Raw genomic sequence first — 27,135 nt, forward strand, 5'->3', positions numbered from 1 at the left:
CTGCTTGCTCTTTCTTAAGCTCCAATTAGATTCCACCTTTGGAACCCAGAGATTTATTTATATTAACCTTAAAAATGCCTAGAAAAGCAAATTAAGACTAAGAAACAAACCCTGAGACATAGTGAAATGTGCTGCTGAGATGGAAAGGGGCCATCAGAGCAGTCGGTTCCAGTAAAGTCTATTAAGAGAGTCTCTTATTAATCTCAGAATGATATTTCATTCATTCCTCGGGTTTCCCTTTAAAGGATTTTTATTCCTAACTCAGTGTCTGCCTTTTTTCTTTTCAGTGTTTCTTCATGTTGTTGTTGTTTTTTTTTTTTTTTCCATTAGCCAATCCCATGTCCAAAACATCCAGATTCCCCCTTTTTAATTTCTTTTCTGTACCTGCTCCATACTAATCAGGCAGTTCAGTCATTATCTCTTCATGTCAGACCTCCTTCACCCAATTTAATCAGTCATTTTGATAGAGACAATTGTACACAAAGTTCCAGGGGCCAGTGGAAATTATTACTCAGACCAAAAGCTAAATCCTTCATTAATTAACCATCTTGCTCCATGGAGCAGAGCCAGACTCCCCAGATATAACACCATTCAGGCTTGACACTGACTCTGAACAAATTAAAACCCACTCTAGTCTAGCCAGAGGCTCCTGGTGCAAGCCTGTAAGCACTGCAATAACTCCAGCAGCTAAGAGCACAGGGGGGGAGGCGTTAAAGCCGGGTGATTTCAGGTCCTGGTTCTTTGCAGTTTGAGAGGAAGCCAGATTTGGGAGAACTGGAGTTTTGTGGAGATGCACCGCGTAGTTAAAGGAAATAGCTTTGCTTTTTGGCAGCTCTCCACAAGGTTTGGGAAGTCAGGGTGAAGATGGGTGCATGGGCAGAGCTGGCAGGGAGATCAGTGTTGGCGAGTTCAGCAGGTACCACCACCTGTAGCAAAACAGCTCTCGAGAGAAGTTGCACCCCCACAACACAACAGCACAAGCCCTGCAGCAGCTGCCAGGTTGCTTTTCTCAAAGTTTTGCCTGCCTGAAGCTCTGGTCACCATCGGGCTCTGCAGCTTATTCTCTGGGTCTTGTTTCAAACTGCTTACAAGGAGAGTTTTCTCGGCTGCAGTGCTTTAGGTTTATGCAAGTGCATTTCTTTGCCTTCCAAGCTGAAGGTTTCAAAAATAAAGACTAACATTTCCTGGTGCCAGTGACATACCCTCTGACAGCCTTTTCTTTTTTAAAAAACTGCTGCTTTCATGCAGTTTTTCTTCACTAGCCCCAGAAATGCATTCTGGGCTTTCTGTTACTTTTGGAAAACTGTGTTTGTTTTTTTTTCCTCCAGCTACATTTCAAAACGACTCCCTTTAACCTTTCATTGAATATATTGACAACCAGGGTCAGTTCCTCAGAAATTACTTCAATGTATTTTCATTTAAATGTAACCCTTCCAAGATGCCCTGTTTGCAATTGCCACTCCAAACCCAAACCTCAATCTCAAGTAATTGGGGTAGATAAAAAGATAAATAAAAGCACTCAGCAACATAAGTTACACTTAAAGCCTCCTTATAGCATCTCTGGGCTGCATTTCCACATGGCTGATCAGATCAAACTCACTTTGTTGGCTCCTATTTCTTCTGCCCTTGGGCAGCTCCCCAGAACAGGGCCTCCAAATCCAGCCAGCACCACAGCAAATGTGCAGGAACTTTCCCCAGCAAGTGGCAACCCTGCTCTACAGAAGTCTTCAGTGAAGAGCTAATTAATACCCACTATAAAAAAAAAAAAAAAAAAAAAAAAAAAAAAAAAAAAAAAAGGCCCAGTCCTGCTATCCTGCTAATTGGAAGTTGCAAAGAAGAGCTTGCTGGCTTCATTAAAAAAAAAAAATGCTGTTTTGTTTGTATTCTCTTAAAGGAACACATGAAAACTGTGTGGATTCCTCCCCCCCCCCTTTATTCCTTACAGATCTGTGCAGGATTTGTTCAGGAAGTCTCTTCTCCCTCCCCTGACCAGGGTGCCCAGCAGGGTGCTGAACCCATGCAAGATGGAGCAGGACCCTAGAGAGGAAACTCCTCTCCTTCCCCAAAACTCCTGCTGTGCAAGCCACTGCATGGACAAGGAGAAGATGCCATGGAGACAAAAAGTCTCACCACAGCCCTGAGCATGACTGATGGGGAAGTCTGGGTCTGCCACACTGCTCAAGTGCTGTTTCCGCAGCGTGCTCTTGGTTCAAGTTGTCTTGGCCTGGCGTGGCTGTAGCAGGGATCTGTGAACTCCATGCAATGGAGGCAACAAACGGTGCTGTGGGTTTGAACCGTCTCCCATGCTGTTCCCACAGTCACTGCCACAAAGCTGGTGCAGACCCCAGTGAAATAAATGAAAGCTCTGCCGTGTATCCCATAGGTGATCCCTCCCAAGCATGCCCCTAGAGTCAGTCCCACTGCACTGACCCCCCCAGGCAGGCCACGAGCACACTGCTGGGGGAGATGGGGATTCACAAACAGCTGGTATGCAGGGGCTATGGGAACAGAATAGAAAAATATCCCTGGGCTTGGGCTTCTGGGCCGTTTTCCACCACTGGAATTGTGGCAGTCCTTCTTTGGAGAGCTGAGATAGCACATCAGTGCCTGGGGAATAACTAACTCCTTTTTAAATGCCTTAGGATATGGCAGAAAAAATGCAATTTCTAGTGGTAAATTACAAAGTTTATTAACGTAGTCTCCAAGGGTCATTCAAACATGCTGAATCACAGGCAGCATTAGTAACCCTTAGGTCATCTGCATTTTTTATTTATACTCACAAAAGTGTTGTGGCTTAATTTTTCTCTTGATTATATAAAAGCAATAAGAAGCTTTGCACTTACTAATTTTTTATTTATTTATTTGCAGTTCAAAATTAAGCAGCATTCATTGTTATTTCTCTGCTCTTCTGTTCCTCACAGTATAGGTTGTATTCCAGGAAGAACATTAGTAAAAAACAGAGAGAAACAAACTTAATTCTATAACATGGTGTTAGTAAGAATACAGATCCCAGAAACACCATTGAATAATGCATAAAACACCTCTGAAAGAAGATTCTTTATACAGTGAGCTTTAAAGGTGACATGGCAAAGAGTTTAAATTTTCACATTGAAGCCTTGGCCCTTGGTTTACAGCCATTGATATTTTGAGGGCTCATAAGCATCTCTCAGTGCAGCTTGAAACAAGCCCTTTTTATTTTCAGTGCAGCCATCTTTTTTTTTCCCACAGTGTCTACAGACGACGCAGGAGCTCTTCACAGGACAAACATGTTGTTTTCTCCTTCAACACCACTGAAAACTTTCTCAAGATCTTCAGCTGGTCTAAGGCTGCAGTGAGAAGCACAGATCACTATGGATGGAGCAAAAGCACTTTGGTGCTTCAGAGCACCCTTTCTTATTTGTAACGTTGGCAAATTCCCTTTGAAACAGATACCATAAGCTACTGAGTCCATTGACTTCAATGGTACAATGCCTATTAATTTACACCACTGAAGTATTTACCTTGATTGCATTAGTCTAACAGATAGGAAAGGCCTGTTCAGATCTTATAATGACAGGTGTTAGATAACCACTATGGGATTCAGAAAAGATTCCCTCCTTGGCCCCCGATCCTTATCTCCTAGATGGGGTATGCAGTGGGGGGGCCATCAATAATTAAAATAGTATCTGTTATTGGCAAAGGGGGTGATACTTCACTGGGCTAACCTGTGGTCGGTCTAGAGAAAATCCTTCCCTCCAGATGAGCCAGAAGACATGAGCTTATTAGGAACACCTGCACCAGTTGATTCATCATACTTACATATTTCTTATCTCCATTAAAATAGTGACCTTGATATCACTGTGTATAATTCTGTGTAACCCAAGGAGGATGTGACAGGGTGCAGTGGCCCCACAAGGGCTGCAAGATTTATCTACTGGTGAAAGTTTTGGTTTCTCACACTGTTGCAGCGTGCCCTTCTTCCTTGGGCCCTTTATTTGTGTGTGTGTATTGGCATGAATTGCCACTCCACGAAGGACTTTCCATAACCCCCTGTTCTCCTTCTGACCCATCACAAGCAGATGAGAAAAGTTTGGCTTTACAATCCCCATAACTATTTACCTCTTCATTGCTTCAAACCAACTCCTCTAGACTCATGCCCTGGTATATGATCAAAGAATAATGCAGGTTAGGTATTTCTTTAAGCTGGGGTCACTACATTGCAAAAAGCGTCAGTTGCTAAAGTTCTCCAGTGTTCTGGATGTCTGTTCATATAAGCAGTTTCCAGGAACCACTGTTTAATTTTCTGGAGTGAAGTTGTCTGAAGTTTGCTCGAACCACAGCTTTGGTAATCAGCACCACAAGCCAGTATCACATCCCATACAATTAGCAGCAAATACCTTCTGCCTCTAATAAAAATTACATTGGAACTTTTGATAGGTAATGACAAAATGGATTACCTTTTTAATATAAACTTCCTTGTGTGTTTACCTAGAAGCAAAATAATATTGTCACAATGGCAGAAAGATACCTATAGTTCTATGGAATCAGTCAAATGTTTTCATAAGCAAAGATAGCAAGTTACAAAAAATTCTGTGGGCTAAGCAGGAAAGATAGGACCTCGTTCTGTTTTCAGTTGCACCAATGTCCACTAGGAGCTATTCCAGGAGACTATGGGACCACATTACTAAAAAGCAAGGGCCTGCAAGATGGGTCAGGACTGTGAACAGTGAACGGGTTCTTTGCACAGGTTTCTGCCTGCTGCCTCCCCACCATCTCCTCATCCTTGTGGTGACACAGTCCTGGAGCATGGACAAAAACTCCCATAAAATTAACTGAGTACTGTCACAGGGTCCATGGCAGATCTTACCAGAGGACTAATCAGAAATACAGAAGGACATGTGCATTAGGCCAGCATTAGAAACATTAAAATTTAGGTGCTGAAGGATACTTACGTTTCCAAAACAATGACGTCAGCATTGATATCAAAAGAATGGACACTGCTAAGAGAGTTACGCTGAGAATGACAGAGATGGATAACTGGAAAGGAGAAGAGAAAAACTGAAAAGTCTGTGAAAGCATGTCTACTTCAGACCTATTCGTGCAGGAGTAGGTTGCTGTAGTGGCTAAGAGCTCTGAAATATCTGCATTGGGCTGGAGTTTGCAACACTTTTCTGAGCTTGCCTGTACAAATCATGGAGAAAATGCATCACAATGATCATGATAAACAACGTTAATTGCTTGTTAAATATTTAATCAATCTGCCTCTGAAGCATTTGAGCCTAGATTCATCCCACTTAACATGAGCTTCTTACTAAGGTATCTAAACTAGCAGCTTAGTCACCTTCATCTTTCTCTTAGCTAGAGACAGGGAAGCATAAAAACCATCCCAAGTGCCTGGTCACGGCCTGAGGACACTACCTCTGCCTCTCATACTGAGGTGTGAGGGGGATGAGGGTTTTTTTGAAGTGTGCTATACAGGTGGGATGCTCACAGGCTTCGGCTTTATCCACTGGACAAGAGGAAGATGAATCTTGAGCTTTAAACAACAGTTCAAGCCACTGGTTTGCAAATATTGTCCATTTAGTATGAATGCACTGAAAATCACTAGCACATCCTGCTGTCCTTTTGGCTTCTAATTAGTCAAACACTCTTGAAACTTACTGGCAGTTTTACATCAACTTTCTGAGTATTGCTGTCTGAACTTGCGGAAGTCTCTGAAAACAAAAGAGATGGAAATCATTACTGGCACAGTCATCTGAAGGAGTGGGGGCCACTGTGGTTGTCACAGATTTAACCAAGGAATGAGGAGGGCAAAATTTGGCCCTGGGTAGGAGAAATAAAGCGTCTTGCAACCAGAAGTGAACAATCTGTTTCAGTCACAAACTGCATATCAGGCATTCATCGGGAAACATCAGTCTTCATCAAGGAAAGAGAAGGCTTCCAGGGATAGCCCGTGAAGTAAGACAGAAGAAACTTATCTCCTGTGAGGGAGTTTTAACTTCTGTAAGCACAAGATGTAGCAGAAAGCATAGGTAGTAAACAAGGTACAAGCCTAACTGGAGGAATTGCCAAGGTTTAATTGTGGTCAGAGTAATATGTAATTGCTTTTGACAGCTGCATTAGTACAAGAAACCACAGGAAATATATTTATATTCAGATAACTTACCATATATTTAACATAGGTCTATGAAGATTATGTTGTTTTTCTTTTCTTTCCTTATTTTTTTTAATTTTAAGGAATTAAAAAGGAATCAGTTCTTGTTTTTCTAAGCTTTGGATATAGGGATGAACTAAAAGAATGCTCAAGAAATCTTGCAGCAAACTTTGCTGCTGCTGCTGCCCTATGATCCTATCGCCTTAACTTTGGCTGGTGAATTTAAAGTCACAGAAAGATTAATCTTGGCTTGGGCCTTGTCTCATTGTGACATGCTATGAAATACAGAAGTATTTAAGTATTTGGAGCTCTTGATCCAATGCTGAATGGCATCTTAAAAACAGGAGTTGCTCAGCTTAGTGAATCAAAACCACAGCTCCCATCTTATGACAGGAAAGTTTCTATGCATTAGGGCATACCCTAATGTATAGAAAGACTGTGATGAGTAGTACTTTCAAGAGGTTGACAGAAGAACTACCATGGAGCCCCCATGTTAGCAAAATGTAATGGGGACCAGATGAGTCATTTGCCAGGGCACGTATATGCAGCATGCTTATGTCCTCCAAGACCACAGAAAAGGAAATGCTGTATGTATGAGGCTCCCAGAATGTCACGTGGCAGTGAGGGTGATCAGCTGGTCACAAATAATCCCGTTAGAAGAAATTTGGTGTGTTTTCTTTTTTTAAATCTCTACAAATTTAAGCAAATATTTCTGGTTTTGTTTTGTTTTGTTTCAGTGAATAACCTAATCTCCCCCAAATTTTTCAGTTCTGATCAGTTTCCTTATGACAGCTGAGCTGATTTGTTTCCATGTACCAAATAATGTGTTTGAATGTTATCAGAGACATGGACAGGGCACAGGTAGCCCATACGCATGCGATAAAAATTTGTGTTGGAGTAGAAAAGAGATTCTGGCTGACAATAAATACATCTAATAAAATCCTAGCAAGTTCTGAAAATCCCAGGGAGATGCCAACATTGCACTTTGCCTCATGCCTGTCTTACAACATCCAGCTTTCTTTTACTTTCTCCATTTGATACAAAATAAATAATTTAAAAAAAAAAAAAAAAAAAAAAAAAGTAGTTTAAGTACTTTAGCGGGAATACCCCCAAATACACAAGAAGTGCATATCTCACTCGGACACACATGTTTCACAATTCAAAATAAAGCCTTCTGGCAGTGTGCTGCAGCCTGGTTGCTGGCAGCAGCTATTGGTGCTTCCTCTCCATACCTGAAGGACCAAGGGTTGTCTCCTGTGTCTGAAGTACGGTTGGCACTGGCAAGGTTATTGCTGAGGAAAGGCAGACAAAGACAGAAAAGAAACTAAATGAGAGCCTGGTCAGCAGGAAACAACTAACCTAGAGCTCAGTTTGCCAAACTGTCTGGCAAATACTTATGAGAAAATATCTGACAAAAAAAAGGCAAGATTCTGCCTGGTCTTTACTTAAGTGTGCCTCCATCAAACACAAACTGGGCAGCATCCACCTTCTTTTCTAATTCTCAAGCAGCCTTTCAGTACCTCTGAAACACTGCAATCCTCATGCAGGAACATGATTTTTTATTAATAGACAGTGCTTAACTATGCTGCAGCGTTTTCACACATCGTGGTGGTTTGGCGCTCAGAAATAGCATGATGCAAGTTATTGCATGTGTGGGAACATTCATTACTCAGTAAGCGTGATATATTGTCTGCTGTGACTCGTTTTATGGTGGCTCTTTCTAGCCCACGGTGACAATTTAAGTTGCCCCCAGAATCCTGGAGGTAAGACTCTTTCCAAAACTCTCTATTTACAGCAACAGAACGTAGGAATTATCCAGAATGATATCAGAAAGATGAGAAGTAAGACAATGCTGAGAAATGCTCACAAATGCTCAAGAGATCAGTTAAGTCACTTTCATAAGCTCTCTCCAGGAGCATTCAGGAACGGTTTCCTAAAATCTATTTCTTCTCTAAATCTCTAGATCTATCAAAAGAAGACCTGCAAAAACCTAACTACTATATTTCTAAGAGTTCAGAGACTCTTGGCACTAGTTGAAACCAAAGGCTGTCTCTTAACAGGTAAACATGACATATCCTTGATATGTCCTTGAATATGATATATTCTTGAATTTTAGCATTCATTTTTTAAAATCCCCATTTACAGGTATCTGGTGGGCAGGCTGTGACACCTGAATAACATGGGCTATTCTGCATTTATATTTGACTGAGAGACATGGCGTGCAACTTCATGCAAGTTTGTTCATTTCTCAGGTATGGTATGATTTCGTATCCCATTTCCTTTTCTCTTGAAGAAATGACTGATAGTTGTGGCAATTGTCTGTCGCTTTTTGTCAGTACCAAGGGCACGTGTTGGGCACTGGAGAGCTGAGCCTGCAGGCCACATCTGGCCAAATATATTCAGTGAGTTTCAAAGCCAATTGCAGTCAGAGAGTATTTGCAATGGAAAGCTCAGTGGATTCACAGTGATGACAAATCAGATATCTGACAATTCAGCTTGGATGGTGCCAAAGAACAGTTTTTAACCTCACTCAGACCTGAGATACCCAACAGTAGCGAGTGACTCAAAATCTACTTCCTTTAGAGGCCTTGAAAACATGTTTTTCTCATCTGTTGCTTCATCCTGATTTCTGACAATTTCTGAGTGGACCCCAGATACCTATTTCTGCCAGATGCAATAAATAGCTCTCGGAAAATGTTTGTTACACTCTTAAGAATAGTCAATTTTTTTTTTAATGACATCTTCATTTCTCTGAATATGCAACTTCTGACTTTCCAAAGTTATTGTACTCACCTACAGTTGGCACATCTTCCATCACAAGAGAAGTGTTGGCCCTTTCGGTTTTGTCTGCAGTCAGATGTGTACTTGGGAATTCAGTAGTCACTGAAACAAAATAAATACAAATTCTGGTAAAGATCACTGATTAGGGGGTTCTTCATACAGTGTTCAAATCGCTTCTTGCCCCTCAGTGTTCTTTGTACCTTCAGGAAGAGGGATGGGCTCTGTTGAGCAGAACACATCATCATCTTCAGTCCTCACATCAGCTGCTTGGAAACCAGTTGAAAAGTCTGGGAGAGCACTGTTTGTAACCATTGCTTCTGGAAAAGTCTCACTTGGTGTCACATCAAACACTGTGGAAGCAATTGTCTCCAGCATTTCTACTGCTGGAGACTCGGTGGTTGCAGCTGCTGCTACGGGGACATCGGTTGTCACAAGGACAGCAGCTTCTGTTGTTCCTTGAAAACCAGAGGTTGCTTGAGGAGCAAGAGTTGTTTTTCTGAAACGTTTGGGAGAAGTAGGAGTCTTTCTCATTGTTGTTGTCTTCACTGAGTGTGCTGCATGGAAAAATCGTAAGCAAGAGAAAAGCTGGATCAGAGCATTCACAGCTGACTTTGGGAAACGGCAAAAGAGAAGTGAATGAAAAGTATCTATCTAGTAAAGTATTGTGAATAAAAGTGGGAGAATTTCTATTTAAAATGGTTATCTAATGAGGAGAAAGCAAGCCTCAGCCAGAACAATTCCCAATTCCCAGATTTGTGAGTTTGCTTTTTTTTTTTTTTTTCCTTCAGGTTTCAACCACCCACTCCCTGACCCTCTCACAGAAACAGAAGGACCAGAACCTTGTGTGACAGAGCCCAAAAACCTGCAGAAGGCCCCAAAACTCACCTCTGGCCACCACCAGCTTTATGTTCTGTTTGATGTCGTTGAACCAACCCGGGATTTCTATGCGACAGCAGTATGTACCTGCATCTTCTCCCCTCACTGCCTGTATCATGAGAGACACATCTCCATAGGAAATATAGCCCTGGAGATTGTACCGCTGAGATTTTCTGAACGTCACCCGATTCCCAGTGGTGTGCAAAATTTTGTTATTGCACTTTGAATTTGGGCATGGGCCTCTGCCCCAGCACATATCAGAGACGTCCTTCTCTCGTGCCACCTGGTAGAAGCAAGGCAGTCTTACAGGTTGTCCTACTACTCCTCTAACAACAGTTTCAGATGTGGTGTGCACTGTCAAGGAAGAAGAAAGATGAGTGAGGAATTTTGGTGGTCTCGGATGTGGGACTGACTATGCAGCACAACTTGGCAGGAAAACAAACACCACTACCTGTAAGATGCCCACTTCTTGTGATCCCACAGGCTTTCCTTGGGAGCCTGTAGCAGCTGATGGCCTAGGGCAACATGGGCATCAACCAGGAGCTTGCAAGTGTTGGGTTTTTTGCTGCTGCTGGAGGACTGAGCACTCTAGCCCCAGCCAGCTGCTGTAGAGCTGCTCCCAAAACACATCTCCCGCATCAAATATGTGGTGGCCAAAGCTGAGATCTGTTGCTGATGGCCCAAGCGCAGAGTAGACCTGTGCAAATGGAATTGGGGAATTCTGCTCCCATCCCAGCTCCTGTTCTAAGGGACTGTTTGAAAGCTGTTCAGAAACCTGATATGAAACACAGCTGGTTTTCTCAGTCTACCATCAGCTTCTTCAAACAGACAGAAAATGTTGTCATGGTTGCCTTTCCCTGACAGACTCAATAGCAGGATCCAAAATACCTATTCTTGTGTGAAATTAGTGCCTAATTAAGTTGGCAGAGCAGAGGGATCTGTCTAAGGGAGCCTATTCTCATAAAGTGCACTGCTTTCTGTCCCTGAGAAAGCCCCACCAACTGTTTCAGTTACCTTGCAGAGAACAGTGTACACAGGAACTTTAACAGCAAGTGTTAAACCACTGTTAAAAGAATAGACACATTTTAATTGTGTTTTTACTCATCATGACCAGCTTTACTTTGTGTTTAGAGCCAATACTCACTTTAGTATCTGGTTTGAATCTTTGCTGCCTATTGTTCCTCCTTAACTGCCCATGCAATTCCCAGATTGCCCTAAAAGGGATTTCTTCTTCACGAAAGGCACTATACAAAAAATGTTTACATACAGGGATAAATCTCTTCTGGTTCATATTCATCCTGTATGTGTTGGTCCTCCTATCGTGCTGCCCTTTTCTCCCGTGTTATTATTTACATACAGTGGAGCAGGAACCCAGGGACCTGGGGAACATCCAGATCTGGTCCTCTGCTGCAGCTATGGGATCATCCCACAGAACTGATATCTCCTGGTCAGTTTGCTCACCCCAAAGAGAGACTAACAGCAGTTGCTGCTGTTATCAACAGCTTTGACACTGGTTTGCCAAACATTTCTATTTTGCCAGCTGTTTAAATGTCTTTTCTTTCGGCATGACTCCCAGATAGCAAACAGAGATGCTTCCAATTGTGTCCATGTCTCTCTTGTTTTGTATTTAACGGACTATTCCCCAGGTGAGGTTTTAGTCTGTGGCAGGCTGCCTCACGACTTGTTATCGGGATGACATTTCAGCTTCATTATTGCTTATCCCATTGGCAAGATAAGCTGACTGGTTCAGGTTTCCACTGCTCCAAATGCTAAAAGAGTAGAAGCAGACAAAACAATGTGCAATATGGTTTGAAGGGCAGAAGCTTTTGCAGTGAAATGAATGTACGATGTGCCAGAAAATGAATTTCCAAGTAAGGCTTAAGGCTTTGCAAGATGGCTGCTTGTTTTACTTGTGGAAAGGGTAGGTTCATTTGCCTAGTTACAGCAAAACAAACAGAGAAATAGTCTCTTTATGTGACAACAGAACAAAATAATTCATCCAGTTGACCTTGAACGTATCCATAGAGGAGCAGAGAGTTAGTTTCTGGAGCAGGTTAACACATATTTTCAAGTCAACACAACAATGATGTGTATAAAACCAAGACCAGCTTGAACTATTCTTGGAGTTAATATCACCACTCTTTGAGGAGGAAGGGGCTTATCTTCTGCTCTCATTTCATCTCAGTTCTGCACAGTGCCAAAGCAGCTTCATTAAGGAACTCTTTAACAAATGAAAATCTGCCTGTCCTTCTCTGTAAAAGAAGAAAAGGCCTGAACTTACTTTAAAAAAAAAAAAAAAAAAAAAGGAAGACACAAGGCACCAGAGTGTCTCCTGGGTAGTTTCGCACCAGTACCAGTGCTAGGAAGTTATCGTTTTTGCAGTTTCAAGTCCTCTTTTAAGAAGCTAATGTTCCTAGCATCTGTCTTCACTGCACCTTAGGAGGGAAAGCTTCAGTACTGCAACAGCCTCGTTTCAACAGTACAAACATCTGCAAAGACTAAGTAATTTCCTTCTCAGCTGCAGCCTCTTCCACAGACACATTTTCCAGAAGAAATAGTAAGCAGGATTGAATTTAAATGTCTTTGAAATTAAGAAAGAGGTTCCTGAGACTGTTAAATTGTGACACACTAGTCTTACTGTAAGAGGAATCCTGCCCTCGTGCACAGCAATGACCTGCCTAGGCATCCAGATCTGACCCAAGGCACTCTGAGCATCAGCTGTGCGTAGGCAGTCCCACTATAGTCAGCGAGGTTTGCCACTCTAAATCCTTAGCCCAGCTGAGAGAGAAATGGACTCCAGATGTTTAATATATCTTCTAAAACCGTAATGTATTCATAACTGCTCAGATCATATATATATATATACATACACAGATATTTGTATGTAGTTTCTCTTGAAACAGCCCTCAGTGACTGATAGCATTAAGCAGTAACTCCAATAGTTGCTGCTGTAATGGTTTTCTGTCCTGTAGACTGGTCAATGGATGGACAAAAACATACATCCTCCAGTCAAGGCAGCTGGTTGAAAAATGATTTTTTTTTCTTGATCTATTTCAGGAATAGCTTTTTCCATTTTTATGTAGAAGATACTTGACATCTTTTCCCTATCAGTCCAAATTTTTGTATTTTTCCTTAAAGTGTTTGTACTGATGAAGTTGCAAAGAAAATGTCTGATAAACAAGAAAGACGCCTAAAGGCTAAAACTGCCAATCTGCTGATTTCCAGAGTCTTAGGATTACCCATTCTTAGCATGGAGCTGGGCTAAAGAGAGGAGAGTAACTAAGAGCCATTCTCACTCTTCAGTAGCTCCGTATACAAGAAAGTTTTTGAAAATAAGAGCAAATGAAGGCCAGTAACTCCCATTTATGTTAAGAATGAAGATATGACAAAGAAAGAAGCCTCCTGTTTCTTCTGCTGAGTCTGGTAAAAGACTGCAAATGTATGGAATTCCCTGGGCTACAGCAGTGTTGGCAAAAATCCACTTGTGCAGCAGACACCATGGAGGTTGTGTTGTCATGCCTCCATGGGGAATGAATCACTTCTTGCCCCTCACTGTCTTCCACCATTAACCAAACCTGTCCACTATTTTTCACTTTTTTTAAGAACACTGCAGCTGCTGTAAATGCTCTATTTGTATATTGGATAGTTCATCCTGGCGGAGGTTGGCCGGTTAGTATTTAGTTGTCTAAAACATTTCCTGAAATGCCTCGGTGATTTACAAGCACATCTCTCACTAGGAGCTCATGTCCCACTGAAAGTTGGTGACCTGACATTTCATGAGCCACATTCAGCAATTTGGATGCTGCATTTCTGAAGCCTAAATATACATGCAGAAGTGCAGCTGATACCAACCACACTTGCAGGACTCAGTCTCCCAAGTTACTCTTCGACAGATATTTCTTTTAGGATTCAGATCCTAGATGGGTGAGCACTGAAAGTTTGGGTTTAGAAGGAGAGGAATCTCCAGCCATGCTTTTCCATGACAGTATGCAGTTCAAGCAGCAGACAGCCCTCAGAGTTTCAGAAAATCCTTTCTTTATCATGTATATCCATTCATTATTCTGTCAATATTTCAATTCCATGGCTCAGGCTGTGTCAGGCGTGTACATAGTGGAGAGACAGATGCATAAGCAAAACAAGCAGTATTTGGCAGTAGTAAATAAATTGATAATTTAGGGGAATAGAAGAAACTTACCAAGCTTATAGACAGAAGAAACCACATAATTTTTTTTTAAAAGCAAAAACTCATTAAATTAAACTTTTGAAATTCTGAATTTCTGTATACAATTACAACCTTTTTCACTGTAATGCATACATACACAGGAAAAACAAGTGCTGCTGTTTTTAATACTACAAAATTTTTGTTTTCTGAGCAAGCACATAAACAAGTGGGTAAAGACTCACCTATAAAGATTTGTATCATAATCCAGCGAAACAACACAAAATGGAACATTTTGGCTGATGGAGACTCTGGGTCAATGAGCGGAAGGAAAGAAAACTAGATCTTATAGCTTCCAGAGATGCTGAGTGAGCCCCACTGAAGTATCATTTCTGCATTTCCAGATTTTATATACTGCAATTGCTTCTTCCTGTCTTCTGGATAATAACCTTCTTCTCTGCCCTTCCAAGACACTCAGCATGGTACTACCACCAGAGATTTCAACATATATATATTTTTTGCCCTTGTATGAATCTCTTAAGGTCCACTACTGGTCTGTGGTGCTGAGCAGCAAGAACAAGTTCTGTGCTTTTACAGTCCTAAACGTTTGGCTTAATCTCTACCTCTGTCTTTTCCTAAATTTTCCTAACCCCTTCACTGCCCTTGATTCTGCCCTCTGCTTGAAGACCCCTCTATTTCTTTCCCCAGCTTCAGATTTTCTATTTGCAAAGACAGACTTGAAAGGACTCTAAAGATCTGCCACACCATCTCCAACAAATATTTTACTCTGACTTTTTTTTTTTTAAACTCTCTCTGACCAATTGATAAAGAAATTCTCTGGAAGTTCTACTCGAAAAGATGAGTAATAGAGTGGGAATAACTCAAGGCATTCAGGACTGGATAAGGCATGAAGGAATGGAATGGAATGGTGCTGTTGGAAGGGACCTACAAAGCCACTTTGAGCCAATGCTCAGCTGATGTCACTGCAGGGAGCAGCTGAATCCCATCTCGGGCACTAATTTGGATATCCATCCAGCTACCAATTGCCATGACGTTTTTCAAAACAGAATCGGCCAGCATGTTCTAGGTGACTAGGGAAGGAAGAGGGTGAACGTGGCATTATGTCAGCTTTGTTTCTTTAGTGAAACTGGGCTTGAAAAAGGCCGCCCAAAATCCAGCTGATCCAAGTATGCTGGGAAGAACTAGTAAAATCTGCCTCACTTCTGCATCTGTACTGCTATCTAGTGGCTTCCTGCAGGCAGAGAAGGAGAGGTAGAGTGCTCTCCCTGCAGCTCGTTAGCCTTATCAGGGTCAATAGGCTGCCAGTTTGTGTGCAGCTGGATAATCTCTTAACGGGTGAACAGGCTTCAAGTGCCACCTGGACATCTCTGGGGCTTGTTTTGAAATACCTATTCCAAAATCCACTGACATGAGTGGAAATAATGAAAAAGCAGTGAGAACTTCTGCCTGCATGTATGTATTATACTGCTTATCTACAGTGAAGTTCTTGCTGTGCACAATCTTTGCAGCCTGTTTACAGAGTAACCAGACAGCAGCAGAAAGGAAACTTTATTTAATGTTATGATTATCAAATAGTCTATAACTTTATTTTGCATTAAAAAAATTCATATATAAGAATTAGCCTGAATTTGTCTGTAATACTAGGAAAAAAATTCCTTATGGGCAAGCAGCTTTCACGATGAGCAGTCCTCAGGCTCCTTAAAAGCATGAGTGGTTGGAAAGAAATGATTTTGGAAACCCCACACTTTTTGTCTAACTGAATCCCAGTAGCGATGACTTATTAGATCAAAGTTGCAGGAAGCAGAAATTGTTAAGGAAGTTTTCTGAGATCTGTTTCTGAGATCTGTTTCAGAGATCTGTTTCAGAGATCAGGTGAGACTTCCTCCAGCTCTGGTCATGGGCTAGAGCCCACAGCCGTGACATATGCTCAGCTAGACAGAAGGAAAACACCATCTGCAGTGGGGACAGTAATTCTTGTTTGGTAGTTTTTGCTAGTAGCCCAACAACAACAACAAAACCCTAAAACTAATAGATCCATTCAAGTTTCAGTACCTTCTTACACAAGGCAACACATGACACGAAGACAGCTAATGGCAAAGTTGCCTTTCCTGCCCAGTGGGGTTGGTAAACACCTAATACTTGTGCTCCCACACTGCCCTCTTTAGTTAACCATGAATTCACCTCTGCACTTTGAACCTTATCAGTTCAAAATACATCCCAACTTGCCCATTTCTATCTCTTCCTTCCTCAGCAGGATGAGATTTTCCCCCCTCCGTGAGCCTCTGCAAGCACACTCACCTGCAATATCCCACCTTAGCCAGGCTCCTCAGGACTGCAGGGGAAAGCTCTACCAGCTGGGGGATGGAGGGAGGGGTAACTGCTCCACTGACCTCAGCTACCCACAAAAGCACAACCAGACCGTGGCCGAAAGTGTCTCAGCTGTTAACATAAATACCTACTGATTTTATTATTGTTCCTTTACACCTCAATGGCTAACACAGCTTTGTTCTTTGCATGGCTCCTTTGAAAATGATCTTAATGATAGGAAGTTGGCTGTGAGTCAGCTATCCTTCCCTGTGGCAGCAACGTCTGCTTTAGGTATTCCACACTGCTGCTCGGGCTGAGATTCAGGGTGAAATTTGCACTGGTCAGTATTTGGTTGACAGCTGGTCTCTCTCCTGCCTGTACCACTTTTCTGCTCTTTCAGGAAGTCCCCAGCATCTGTTTAAAAACGTGTTCTTAAGAACAGTCATGGAAAATTGTCCTTCCAGTGAATGCTGATCTGAGTGGGTTGTGTCTGCATAAACGCTGCATGAAGAGTTGATTCCTCCCTACAGGGCTCCCTCCATCTCTCAGATAAGCCAAAGTTCAGTGTTACGGAGAATAAAAGTCTAAATGTGGAGCAATACAGGAAAGCTAGTAGGCCACAGATATTCACCATTTATCAGCTAAAAGCCATCAAATAAATTCAGCACAAAATATTAGAGTTGTTTGGAACCTACAGAGGTGTAAAAGCAGAACTAACTTTCAGCCAAGATTTTGTGTAATGTCCCTAACTTCTCCACAAAGTAAGAGAAGAAAGAATTTTTAAATTAATTTTGCAGAGTAGTTACATTTTGTCTAGTTGCTTTAGAGGCCTGGAGGTGAGACTTTCCAACCTGAGACTTCTCAGGGCATATACAAGCCTGAGGAGAAAGCCACAGCAAGAAAGTGACATATTTTGCAGAGGAAAATGCACTTAGTGATGGTTCCCTGAAAAAAAGCAGTGAATACTCCATAGGCTTCAAGGAGCCATGAGGGGATGAGCTTCTCCAGCTTTTACTGGGGATAGGCAGGAATTTTTACGTTGCACAACTGAGCTGTTACCAGGAGTGAGCATACCCAGCTTTAACAAAAATTCAATGAAATGTATTTTGACATCCTAATACTACCAAGTTTTTCTACCTGTCAACTTTGTCATGGCAGCTACGAAATTGCTCCTCCCCACAGATGGCACAGATCGTTTTGTAGCTGGCAGATACAATACATGATAACGACAAATTTCAAAAATATGTGGGTTGTTTTCCTTTTGTGATTGAGTAGCCATCCTGGCACCTCCTCTTTTTCCAGAAAGGAAGAGAGAATTTGAAGCAGATAGTATCTGGTAAATTTATTTATTGTTTCTGGAAATTTCCATTCAAGCCACTAGGATTCCTGTCTCTGGAACAGGCCGATAAAGGTTTTAATTAGAATTGTAGCTTTTATTTGCAGTATTAGAATGATGTGAATGATGCTTCAGAAGCCTGGTCACATTTAACTGCAGAGCAGAGGGAGCAGCCAACATTTTGCAAAATTTTTAATGTCCCAGTGATGACAAAGGCACACATGCATCCAGTCCTTAGTGTATTGTATAAATGTTTTCCTCTGCATGGATCTCAACTTCCAGGGCACTTCGGTTCTCTGCATGTTTTGGTTTCCAAAATGCAACAGAGCTGCACAAAAGAGTGAAAACAATGCTGTTAAACAACAGACAATAGAGACACAAAAGACCAAATAGTTAAATCAACCATCTCAGTGGAAAAAATGTAAAATATACAAAAACACTTACTTAAATGTGACTGATGATGAATGATGAATCATTTTTCCATTTATGAGAACCCACACTTGAAGTTTGCCTACTCCCTAATGCAATGAATTGGCAGTTACACTCATTTTTGTTTAATAACTAATGATGAATAGCAGGATTTATTAATTTATTTTGCAATGTTTTGCATTAACTTGAGATTAAAAAAGAAAACAAATTTAATGTATGTACAGTCAGCATGCATCTAGGAGGAATCACAAGTATTTCCTTCTGGGACCTAGTTTGTCCTATTAGCTAAAGCAGAAACAGAATACTTACTTTGCAAAGTTACTCATCTTCTTCATATTATATAAATATCCTAAGGATCATGCAGAATGAAAAGAAAGAAAAACAAAGTTCTTTAAACGATCAGGAACAAGTAAAGTAGGAGGTTCAGCAAGGAAAACAAAATGCAAGAAACTAAATTAGGGAACTTTAAGCAGAGGCTTTCAGTGTAGGAAATCCCCACAATTTCCATGAGGTCATCTTCATATGGCTTGTTCTGACCAAGAGCCTCCAAGGAGAACATCTGGCACGTGGAAGAATATTGGATATAGTTCCATGAAACCAGTGCATCTTCCCTCGTCATTGGGAAGGACCGGGACAAGGTGGCAGCTGAGGGATGGGTAATACCCATGAGGAAACGAGCAGGGCAGGGGACGTGGGCTTGTATTGCACATCTCCTCACCAGACCCCAGGTCAGCTGGTCGCTGTGGAGTCTGAGATGATGCGAACACGCTGGCACCTTCCAGTTCTCTGCCCCAGGCACTGGGCAGGAGACCCAAGCAGGCAGCTGCAGCACAGGCATGCAGAGACATCAGCTTGCCCCCATGACACACAAGAGATGTATGGCGTCTGCCATGGCTGTGATTTGACATACCTAGCCCATCATTGAATAACCACCTCCAAGAAGTACTTACGTCTACCGAGCAACAGACCCAAAATGAGGATGACTAGAAATACCACGCACACTCCAGTGCTGATATAAACTGCCCCTTCTGAATGCTGCTGACTATGAACTGGTATGGACGCATTCTGTCAAACAAAACAGATTAGTATCAGTGGGACTAAGAGCAAAAAGCCTGTACACGACCCAGAGGTCATTCGTGCATTTTGCAGCCCTGCAATTAAAATACACTTAAGAGCAAGAGCCTAACTTGAGATACGGGACTAGTTTCCAGCAGCCACAATGCAACAGTTGTGTGAACTATGCTGTTAAATATATTTCTTCTTAAGATTGTCAGAGTGTCTGAAGTTATGGCCAAACCCATTTGTTCAGGTTCAATACTATTTGGTGAATATTTTTATTTAAACTTATGATTAAAATATCTCCTGGTGCGTTCCCCCACACACACATACACCTCCCTTTTTTTTTTGTCAGCTTATTCAGCATCTATTCAACGCTTTATCCTTGTAAGTGAACATGCCTTCACCTTGTGTTGGACTTCACTTAGGCAAAACTCTCTCAAGCCAGCCATTAGGTATCTAGCCTCTAAAAAAGGCTTCCCCTTAAAAGCTGGGAAGATGTTGAAAGGCAGTGCGGTCCCTGACCTTCCGCACATGCAGCAATATGAATGCCCACAGTACCTACTAGCTCGTAGTACATAATATCAGGCCTTCCCAAAGGTTGTCTTTTCCTGACAAAATTTGGGTGATACTACTGCCTGTTAACTTGCAGCACGGGCTGGAAGACTCAGCAGGGCAGACAGGGCTGCCTGTTTGAAACCCACCCCATAGGCAGTGCAGGTGGATCCCTGTGCTATCAGGTAGCCCAATTTTGACTCTTCCCTATGTCCTGCCGTACCTGCAGGCTTGAGGTTACTTCTGAGTAGTCTGAGGTGCTCAAGTGGGGACCAGAGGCCTGAAAGGCAATGTAGATGTTGCTAAATATCTTCCCACATTAGTAGGAAGGAAATACTTTATGCAAGCAAAGCATTTTTCCCCCTTTAATAATGACCACATAAGTATTCTTTTGTAAGCAGTAAATGTGCAGACTACAAAAAAATATATTATTTTGCAATCAAAATAAAGTACTACAAGTGAACTGCGTGGCTAACCGCTTAATCTCAATATGCTATAGCACAACAGAAATGCTTACAGTCTGAGGAGTTTCTGAAGAAGAAACTGATGGCCACGTTTCCACAGTAAAGGATGCTTCACTGGCACTCCCAGGAGCTGAGCAAAAGCAAGACAAACCAACATGTCACTGTCACAGAAAGCTATTCTGCCTAGACAGAGAGGAATTCATACTGCTGACCTGGGACCATCAAACCTAAGCACCTCTTTCAGGAGTCTTGGCTCTGCATATCATAAAGAAGTTTGTGCCTTCAGAAGGTAGCACAAAGCTCCTGATACTGGAGCCTCTACTGCCCTTTTCAGAGCTTTGAGTTCCTTCCAGGAAATGCTGCTATCTCAACAAAGAGCCTAGAAAGTTGGAGTGACCGAGGTGGGCTTCGGTTTTCATAGCCCAGAAGAGGCAGTGGATGCCTAATGCAAAATTAGATTATCTGATCAAAATTGATTAACACCAGCTCAGGGCCTTGAAAGAGTAAGTGATGTGGGGTTGCAGAAAGCAAGTGATACTTTCGAAATCCCAGATCACAGCTATGCGAGAAACAGCCCGACTGGTGTGTGATATGTTTGCATAATGACATGCAGCAGATTTTGAGGTAATTTCCGAGAGTAGTTTTCAGTATTTAAAACAGAGCTATGAATGGCTGTCTTCCACAACATCCATCTCAGTTTCTCTATGTGGTCTGACGTTACGGACCTTCCTGAAACCAAAAGTTCCTGTTCAATTTATGACAACCCCAGGTGGTTCCTGATGTTTCAAATGGTTAACCTTATCCTAGAAGCTTTATTCTGAAGAGTGCAGGATCATCTGCTTCACTGTCCTCTTTTTTGAGGGAGATGCTGGAATATTCCTACATCAGAGGAACACGGCCACCTGCCTTTTCAAGTCTCCCTCCGCACAAATGTGCACGTATTAACTTGCATTCTCAAAGCACAAAAAATTGTTCCTTGTTTCCCAACAGCTAAGATGTCACATGGTTAAGAAAACCCGTGAGCACTAAGACTGGAAGACAGATTATTTGCAACTAGAATAAAAATTGTCTGAGAAAGTTTTCACTTCTTCTTCCAAAAAGGAAATGCAACTGTTATAACATTTTAGTGTTGCTTAACTAAAAATAAAAACATTTGAGATTAACGGGTAAATACAAAGAGCATCCCTGATTTTTTTTCTCTCCCACATATACTGAAAATTAAAGTTGGCTTTTACAGACTGAAAAGGATACAGCTCAGTGGGTATAGACTCACCTGAGACTATTAAATATACATGTACTACTACAGAGGATACAGCCAGCCTCTGAGACAGGTTAGAGCTGGATAAAACAATACTTTGGTGCTGTATCATAAAATTCCTGCCCTGTTTCTACACTCCGCCTTGATAATCTACTGTTGACAGGTAATGGAGACGGGATCCTGAATTAGCCCAATAACACAGTTCTATATTACATTTAGCAACAAATAATTTGTTTAAATAGCGAGCACACATGCAACTCCTAAAACCTTGGATTTCATTGTTGTTGGGATGCGTTTTCAGATGACGAGGTGAAAACAACATTTATTTTTTACTTTTTTATATATATAATTTATAACATATATTAATAGATATAATGTAATTGATATATAATTATATGTGATGTTCATATAATATAATTATCTTTATATATATATACTTTTTTTCTTCTCATACCACAAAGAAAACACATACTGAAAAAACAGCCACAAGGAAAACTCACTTGCAGCAGCAATGTAACATCTTCTTCAGCCTAAAAACTGGAAACAAAGTTTCTCTCACATGTACAGGTTCCTTCTGCTGGGCCTTCTATAAAATGCCAGGTAGAATTTACAAGCCATGTTCTGATCTCAAGTTCTATGGTAATGTTTAGTAAATTTTAGCCAAGACATTGCTATCATCTTATTTCTTTCTTAAGATCTCCATTTGCAATAGAGCTTATATACGCGATTGAGATTAATATTTGGAAAAAAGTTACCTGAGGTCTGTGTAGAGGTGTAAGTGTGAGGACTTACAGTAGAGATCCTGGCTGATGTGGCAAAATAAGATAAGATAGAATAAGATAAGGTAAGACAAGACAAGATAAGATAAAATAGAATAAAATAAGATAAAATAGAATAAAATAAGATAAAATAGAATAAAATAAAATAAATAAAATAAAATAAAATAAAATGAAATAAAATAAAATAAATAAAATAAAATAAAATAAAATGAAATAAAATAAAATAGGAAAAAGCCAATAAACATTATAATTAATTTAGTGTGCATTCATGCAGTGAAAAAGAGAAAACGTTTCTGTAAGAAGTGTGCTAGCACCAGCTACACAAGTACATCTGTGAGCCACTTATTCCATATATTAGCATGCTTTTTATAAATAGAGAAAAACTAAAATCAAAGGAGGAATTGCCTTTAGAAAACCTTTTTTATATACATGTGTGTCCCTGGGCTTTACTCCAGAATCCAGCAGAAAAGGATGGAGCACTGTCTTCTATGAACACCGCCCTTTCTCTGGAATTCTACAAGTAGTGCTTCTAAGAAAACTCAGTAGCACTGTACACCATGAAACAAAGCACCATGTTTGTTTGTTTTACTTTTTTTTTTTTTTTTTTTGACTGCACTGGGATTACAACATTATGAAAGATAGCTTAATTTAAACAGCACTCGTGGCAGATCTGCCAGTCATCCTATGGATGACCACAGAAATCATCTCCACCACAAGCCCCAAAATCCAGACTTTACCAAAATAGTACTTGCACAGGAGAGCTCATCCGCACTCACCTTTCTTGATCACAACCTGAAGATTTGTTAGCTTATCGTTGAACCATCCCGGGATCTCCACGCGGCAGCAGTAGGCCCCGCTGTCTGCTTCCTCGGCGTTTATGATCGTGAGGGACACGTCACCCTCGTGCAGGTTCCCCCTCAGCATGTACCTGCTGTGGTACTGATCTGTCACTTTCCAGCCATCTGTCCAGATAATAGGCTGGGAGCATTTGGAAGCAGGGCAGAGGCCACGACCCCAGCACATCGATGTGGTGCTGCTTTTCACGTTAACTGTGTAAAAGCAGGGCACGGTGATGTTCTGTCCAACCTCTCCTGTCACGAGTGATCCTGACACTGTGGGGCCTACGGGCAAAAGCACAAATGTAGTCATTGAGCAGAGCGCGTGCAAGATGAATTTTCTAATACAGCTCATGTGATAAATGAATCCGTCCTGACAACAGCACCAGGATCAGGTTTTTAACAAAAAGATATGAAACCCAGCAGGACTGCTGCATGGTGAGGAATAACGTTCTGGCCAGTGCTTTTGTCCAGAACGTGTCTGTAGCCAGAGGAACAAGAAAAGTGTTTTCTGCAGTCTCTGTTGGCAGGCAAAAAGGTGAAGCCAGTACAGAGTTTGGATCTGCACAGCTCTGTGGCTTCTCTTTAGCCGTGTCCAGTTCAATAGTTCTTTATTTTTCCCTTAGTTCAGATTTAATCCAAGCCAGGCATAGGGGAACAGAAAGACATTGACTTTCATTAAAACCACTGTAGGAAACACTTTCTCCCTTTCAATGAAAGGTCACTGATTGGCAGGTTTCATCAGAATTACAGCTGTTTCCTTTCTTTCCCTGATAACAGATTTGGCCAGTTCCTATCAGATTTTTCATAGCTTTCCTGAGAAATTTTATACCTTCTTTTTCCACTAGTTTATATTTTTCCCTCATTCTTAACAAGTTTCTAACTTGTTCAGTTCCCATTAGAGGTCATTTTGGGGTTTCCAGAAAGCTATTTCGCACTATTCAAGTCAAAAGACAGAGATATAGCAAGCCATAGCCCATTCATCACAGCGAGATTATTTCTTTTGCTGTATTTAAACCACTTTGGTCAGTATTCCATTTCTGAGAGTTTTAATAAAAGCTCTGTTAAGTGCCAGCCAAAACCACATGTGCTCTGGTGATCCAGACTGTCATAGCCATCCTGTAACTGCTTTCTTCTAACAGGTCACACAGCAGGGCTCCTGAGATGTACATTCAGCCTCCTTGTAGTAGAAGGAAAACTTACTACTACGTTTTCCTTATCAAGTCCATTAGCATTGAATCAACTGTGTAGATACATTGATCTACCCACATTAGTATTTCAGGGATAGAATTCTCTTCAGCAAATATAGAAGTAGTTAATATTTTAGCAACTAATTATCTCTATTAAAAGTCTAACCCTGTATATCACTGAGAAGGAAGGGCTCTCTCCTAGGGAGGTCAGCCAACATACGCCGGTGGATCCCGAGCACCCTATGGCTTGACTACAATTGTTCCTTGTGAACAAGCTGTCTTGCCCACCTCATCTCAGTCATTTTTCTCTGAACTAAGCTATTATAAATACGTCTCATGCAAAAACTTTGCCACAATAACATACCATACACTAATCTCTGGAAATAATGTATTTTATTTAATATAAAAAAGTAATCTCTAAATTAATCTAATCATAAAAGGCTTTAGAAAGAACTAGAAGAAAAAATGTCCATAATATCCCTTTTCTGTCTGTTGAGCATATCCTACCACCAAATTTTTAATGTCCATCTGTCTATATCAGTAACTTTCTGCAAACCTGTTTTCACTGCTATTGACTTTAACAATACTTTCCTAGAGGGATGGTTGTTTCTCAGAAGAAGAAAAAAAGGAGAAATCATAGATTTGTCTCAATACAATTTCATATTGTCTGAAAACCACTAGAAACTGCGGCTGGCTTCTTCCTTGTCTTCCTAAGCATTCACATTCACAAAGCCTGTTGAAGTGAAACATCCATTTTACATCTTTCCTAAAATGATTTTAAGATCTGTGCTAGTCTCAGAACATCATTATCTATAAAAAAAAAAAAAAAAAAAAAAAAGAAAGAAAGAAAAACAAAAGATCATTCACAATAAGACTAGCAGGCAGCCCAAGCGGCAGTGTCTTTAAAGCCACCATAGCCCCAACACGATTGTTTTAAAAAGGAGATAAGAACTTCAGAAGACTATTGAGCCACTGCGATGAAGTTATATTTTAGTGCAAAACTGCAGTTTCTGTGCCATGCAACCCTCAGAAGCATTGCTGCATGTTACCTCCATCCACTCCCGGCTATTTTTTATGCCCACGTAGTTACCTGTAAGCAAGGTCAGAAGAATCCAGTTCAGGAAGAAATGAGGAGACATTGTGGCTGAAGATGAGGGACACTCGCGTTCACCCTTTGTGCACCTACATTCAAGAAAGCCTGTCTTTTTCATAAACTTCTGGTTTTACTTCTCAGTACTAGCACGTCAGCTTCAGACAGGATGATGCCTTTTAGTCTGATCAGGATTGCCTTTCCTGTGGTTAGTCTGTTAGTCTCTAATGTTGCTGTTGGTGATACACACAGCTGAATGCTTGCTGACTGTGGTTTGACTAATAGGCTAAAATACTTAGCAGTACTTCAAAAATCTACTTGTTTTTTTTGCTTTGTTTTGTTTTTTCTTCCCAAATCTGCTCAATTATAGTAGGTGAAACTGTTGTCAGCTCCACCAAGCTGACAGCTAGCCATAATACAGTGCCCCATATTGCTTCCCATACCTTTTTCTTGCCATAGTATACAGAATTAGGGGGAAAATTAGTCCAGGCAATGGGCTGTCATAAACAGAAAGCGTTTGACAAGATAACAGACTCCTTGTAACTCTTAATCTACCATTTAATATTAAACTTCTGGCTCTAATACTTAGAAGTAGCTCAGAGCTACTTTGAGCAAACGTGATTTTTCTTTGCAGGCTGTAATTTGGTAACATTGGAAACTTCCCTGCTGTTTGAGAGTTGTAGCCTAAGCAGAGTTGCCGTCTGTCATCGACTCTTAAACGTCCTACATATATCTGGGCTTTTACAATATAAAGTAACACAACACAGAAGTCACTTAAAAAGGCAGGTGGAAACCGTGTTGTCCCAGGCTCAATGCTCACTGTGATAAAATGTTATTGAAATGCATCTTTTGAAATATGGTGTTGCCTGCCCACTTTCCCTGTCCCTGGATTCTCTAACTCATCTTGAGGACATATATTATTTTAATATTGTTTGGACTAGAACTGCAGCTGTGATCAAGTGTATTTGATCTCCAGCCAACAAATGTTCTTTGCTGCAGCAGATAATCTACCTCACACCCTTTCATACAGACAAAAGTAAGTTGTAAGGAATTACGTTTTATAAATAATGATCAGCAGAAGTGCTTCCAAAAACATACCCTCACAATAAGGCTAGGCCTTATCAGAACCGACACAGCCATCTGGGACTGACTACCTTACATGGGAGCAGTCACTGGAGTAAGTTTCTTTCAGTAGAAAGGAGGAAAAACAAAGGACAAAAGTAGTCAAGGGCAGAGGAATACCAGCAGCAAACCTGAGAGAGAAAGCTGAGAAAAAAGAGGGAGAAATGGCCATTTTTGTTACAAAGCGGGTAGAAGCAGAGTTAGGTCTCTGTGTAAGAAAACGCTTCCTCTTTGATCTTTTTTTTTTTCCTAGGGAAATAGAACACTGCAGTCAGCTGTTACGAGAATTGTTCTGATCATTACCAGCAGTATCCTGAAACCGCCCTGCAAGGGTGGAAAAGGCAGGGCGACCTGACCCTGGCAGAAGGCTGGGGACTGAGCTCACCCCAGCCATGTCAGGATGGGGTTCAGCACCAGCTGAACTCCTCCTGGTGGCTCAGCATGCGACCAACATCAACCAAGAGCACAGCGCAAGTCCCTTCTGCCAGCTACCTCTAATAGTGAGGGGATCATGACATATAAAACACTTCAGGTTGTTTTCACTTTCCAAGAAGTGTTCACAAACATGATCCCCATTTACCTCAATGTTTTCACAGAAAAAAAATCATTACAATTGTTAATTACTGCTAGGACCCAGCTTGTAGAGTATTTTGAAACTAGACCCAGGTAATGTATGACTTTGTTAAAAAAAAAAAAAAAGATATTGAGCATCTGACAGCTTTTTGAATGGCCGAGTTGAAACA

At 41.2% G+C, this 27,135-nt stretch overlaps 2 protein-coding genes across 7 annotated transcripts; both read right to left on the reverse strand.

The window, feature by feature from the left end:
• Positions 1 to 2,861: 2,861 nt before the first annotated feature.
• On the reverse strand, positions 2,862 to 14,400 carry LOC121077777 (T-cell immunoglobulin and mucin domain-containing protein 4-like). 3 transcript variants are annotated; one of them, XM_040573280.1, is made up of 9 exons: positions 14,195 to 14,400; positions 9,800 to 10,144; positions 9,115 to 9,468; positions 8,927 to 9,016; positions 7,366 to 7,425; positions 5,641 to 5,693; positions 4,932 to 5,016; positions 4,437 to 4,467; positions 2,862 to 3,326 (listed from the first exon to the last, which is right to left on the reverse strand). In XM_040573280.1, exons 1-9 carry the CDS (start codon positions 14,241 to 14,243, stop codon positions 3,254 to 3,256), a joined length of 1,140 nt encoding a protein of 379 aa, XP_040429214.1. In that variant the 5' UTR covers positions 14,244 to 14,400; the 3' UTR covers positions 2,862 to 3,253. The 3 variants fall into 3 exon arrangements, with proteins under 3 accessions (XP_040429214.1, XP_040429215.1, XP_040429213.1); XM_040573281.1 differs by lacking the exon at positions 4,437 to 4,467; XM_040573279.1 differs by lacking the exons at positions 2,862 to 3,326; positions 4,437 to 4,467 and adding an exon at positions 4,474 to 4,778.
• Positions 14,401 to 17,606: 3,206 nt separating this feature from the next.
• On the reverse strand, positions 17,607 to 25,537 carry HAVCR2 (hepatitis A virus cellular receptor 2). 4 transcript variants are annotated; one of them, XM_040573286.1, is made up of 8 exons: positions 25,271 to 25,537; positions 22,931 to 23,275; positions 22,131 to 22,181; positions 20,171 to 20,247; positions 19,877 to 19,933; positions 18,993 to 19,107; positions 18,352 to 18,391; positions 17,607 to 17,941 (listed from the first exon to the last, which is right to left on the reverse strand). In XM_040573286.1, exons 1-8 carry the CDS (start codon positions 25,389 to 25,391, stop codon positions 17,848 to 17,850), a joined length of 900 nt encoding a protein of 299 aa, XP_040429220.1. In that variant the 5' UTR covers positions 25,392 to 25,537; the 3' UTR covers positions 17,607 to 17,847. The 4 variants fall into 4 exon arrangements, with proteins under 4 accessions (XP_040429220.1, XP_040429222.1, XP_040429221.1 ...); XM_040573288.1 differs by lacking the exon at positions 19,877 to 19,933 and having other exon boundaries at positions 25,271 to 25,533; XM_040573287.1 differs by lacking the exon at positions 22,131 to 22,181 and having other exon boundaries at positions 25,271 to 25,532.
• Between the last annotated feature and the right edge of the window lie 1,598 nt (positions 25,538 to 27,135).

Source organism: Cygnus olor, chromosome 14, assembly GCF_009769625.2.
Source record: "Cygnus olor isolate bCygOlo1 chromosome 14, bCygOlo1.pri.v2, whole genome shotgun sequence".
NCBI classification, from domain to species: domain Eukaryota; kingdom Metazoa; phylum Chordata; class Aves; order Anseriformes; family Anatidae; genus Cygnus; species Cygnus olor.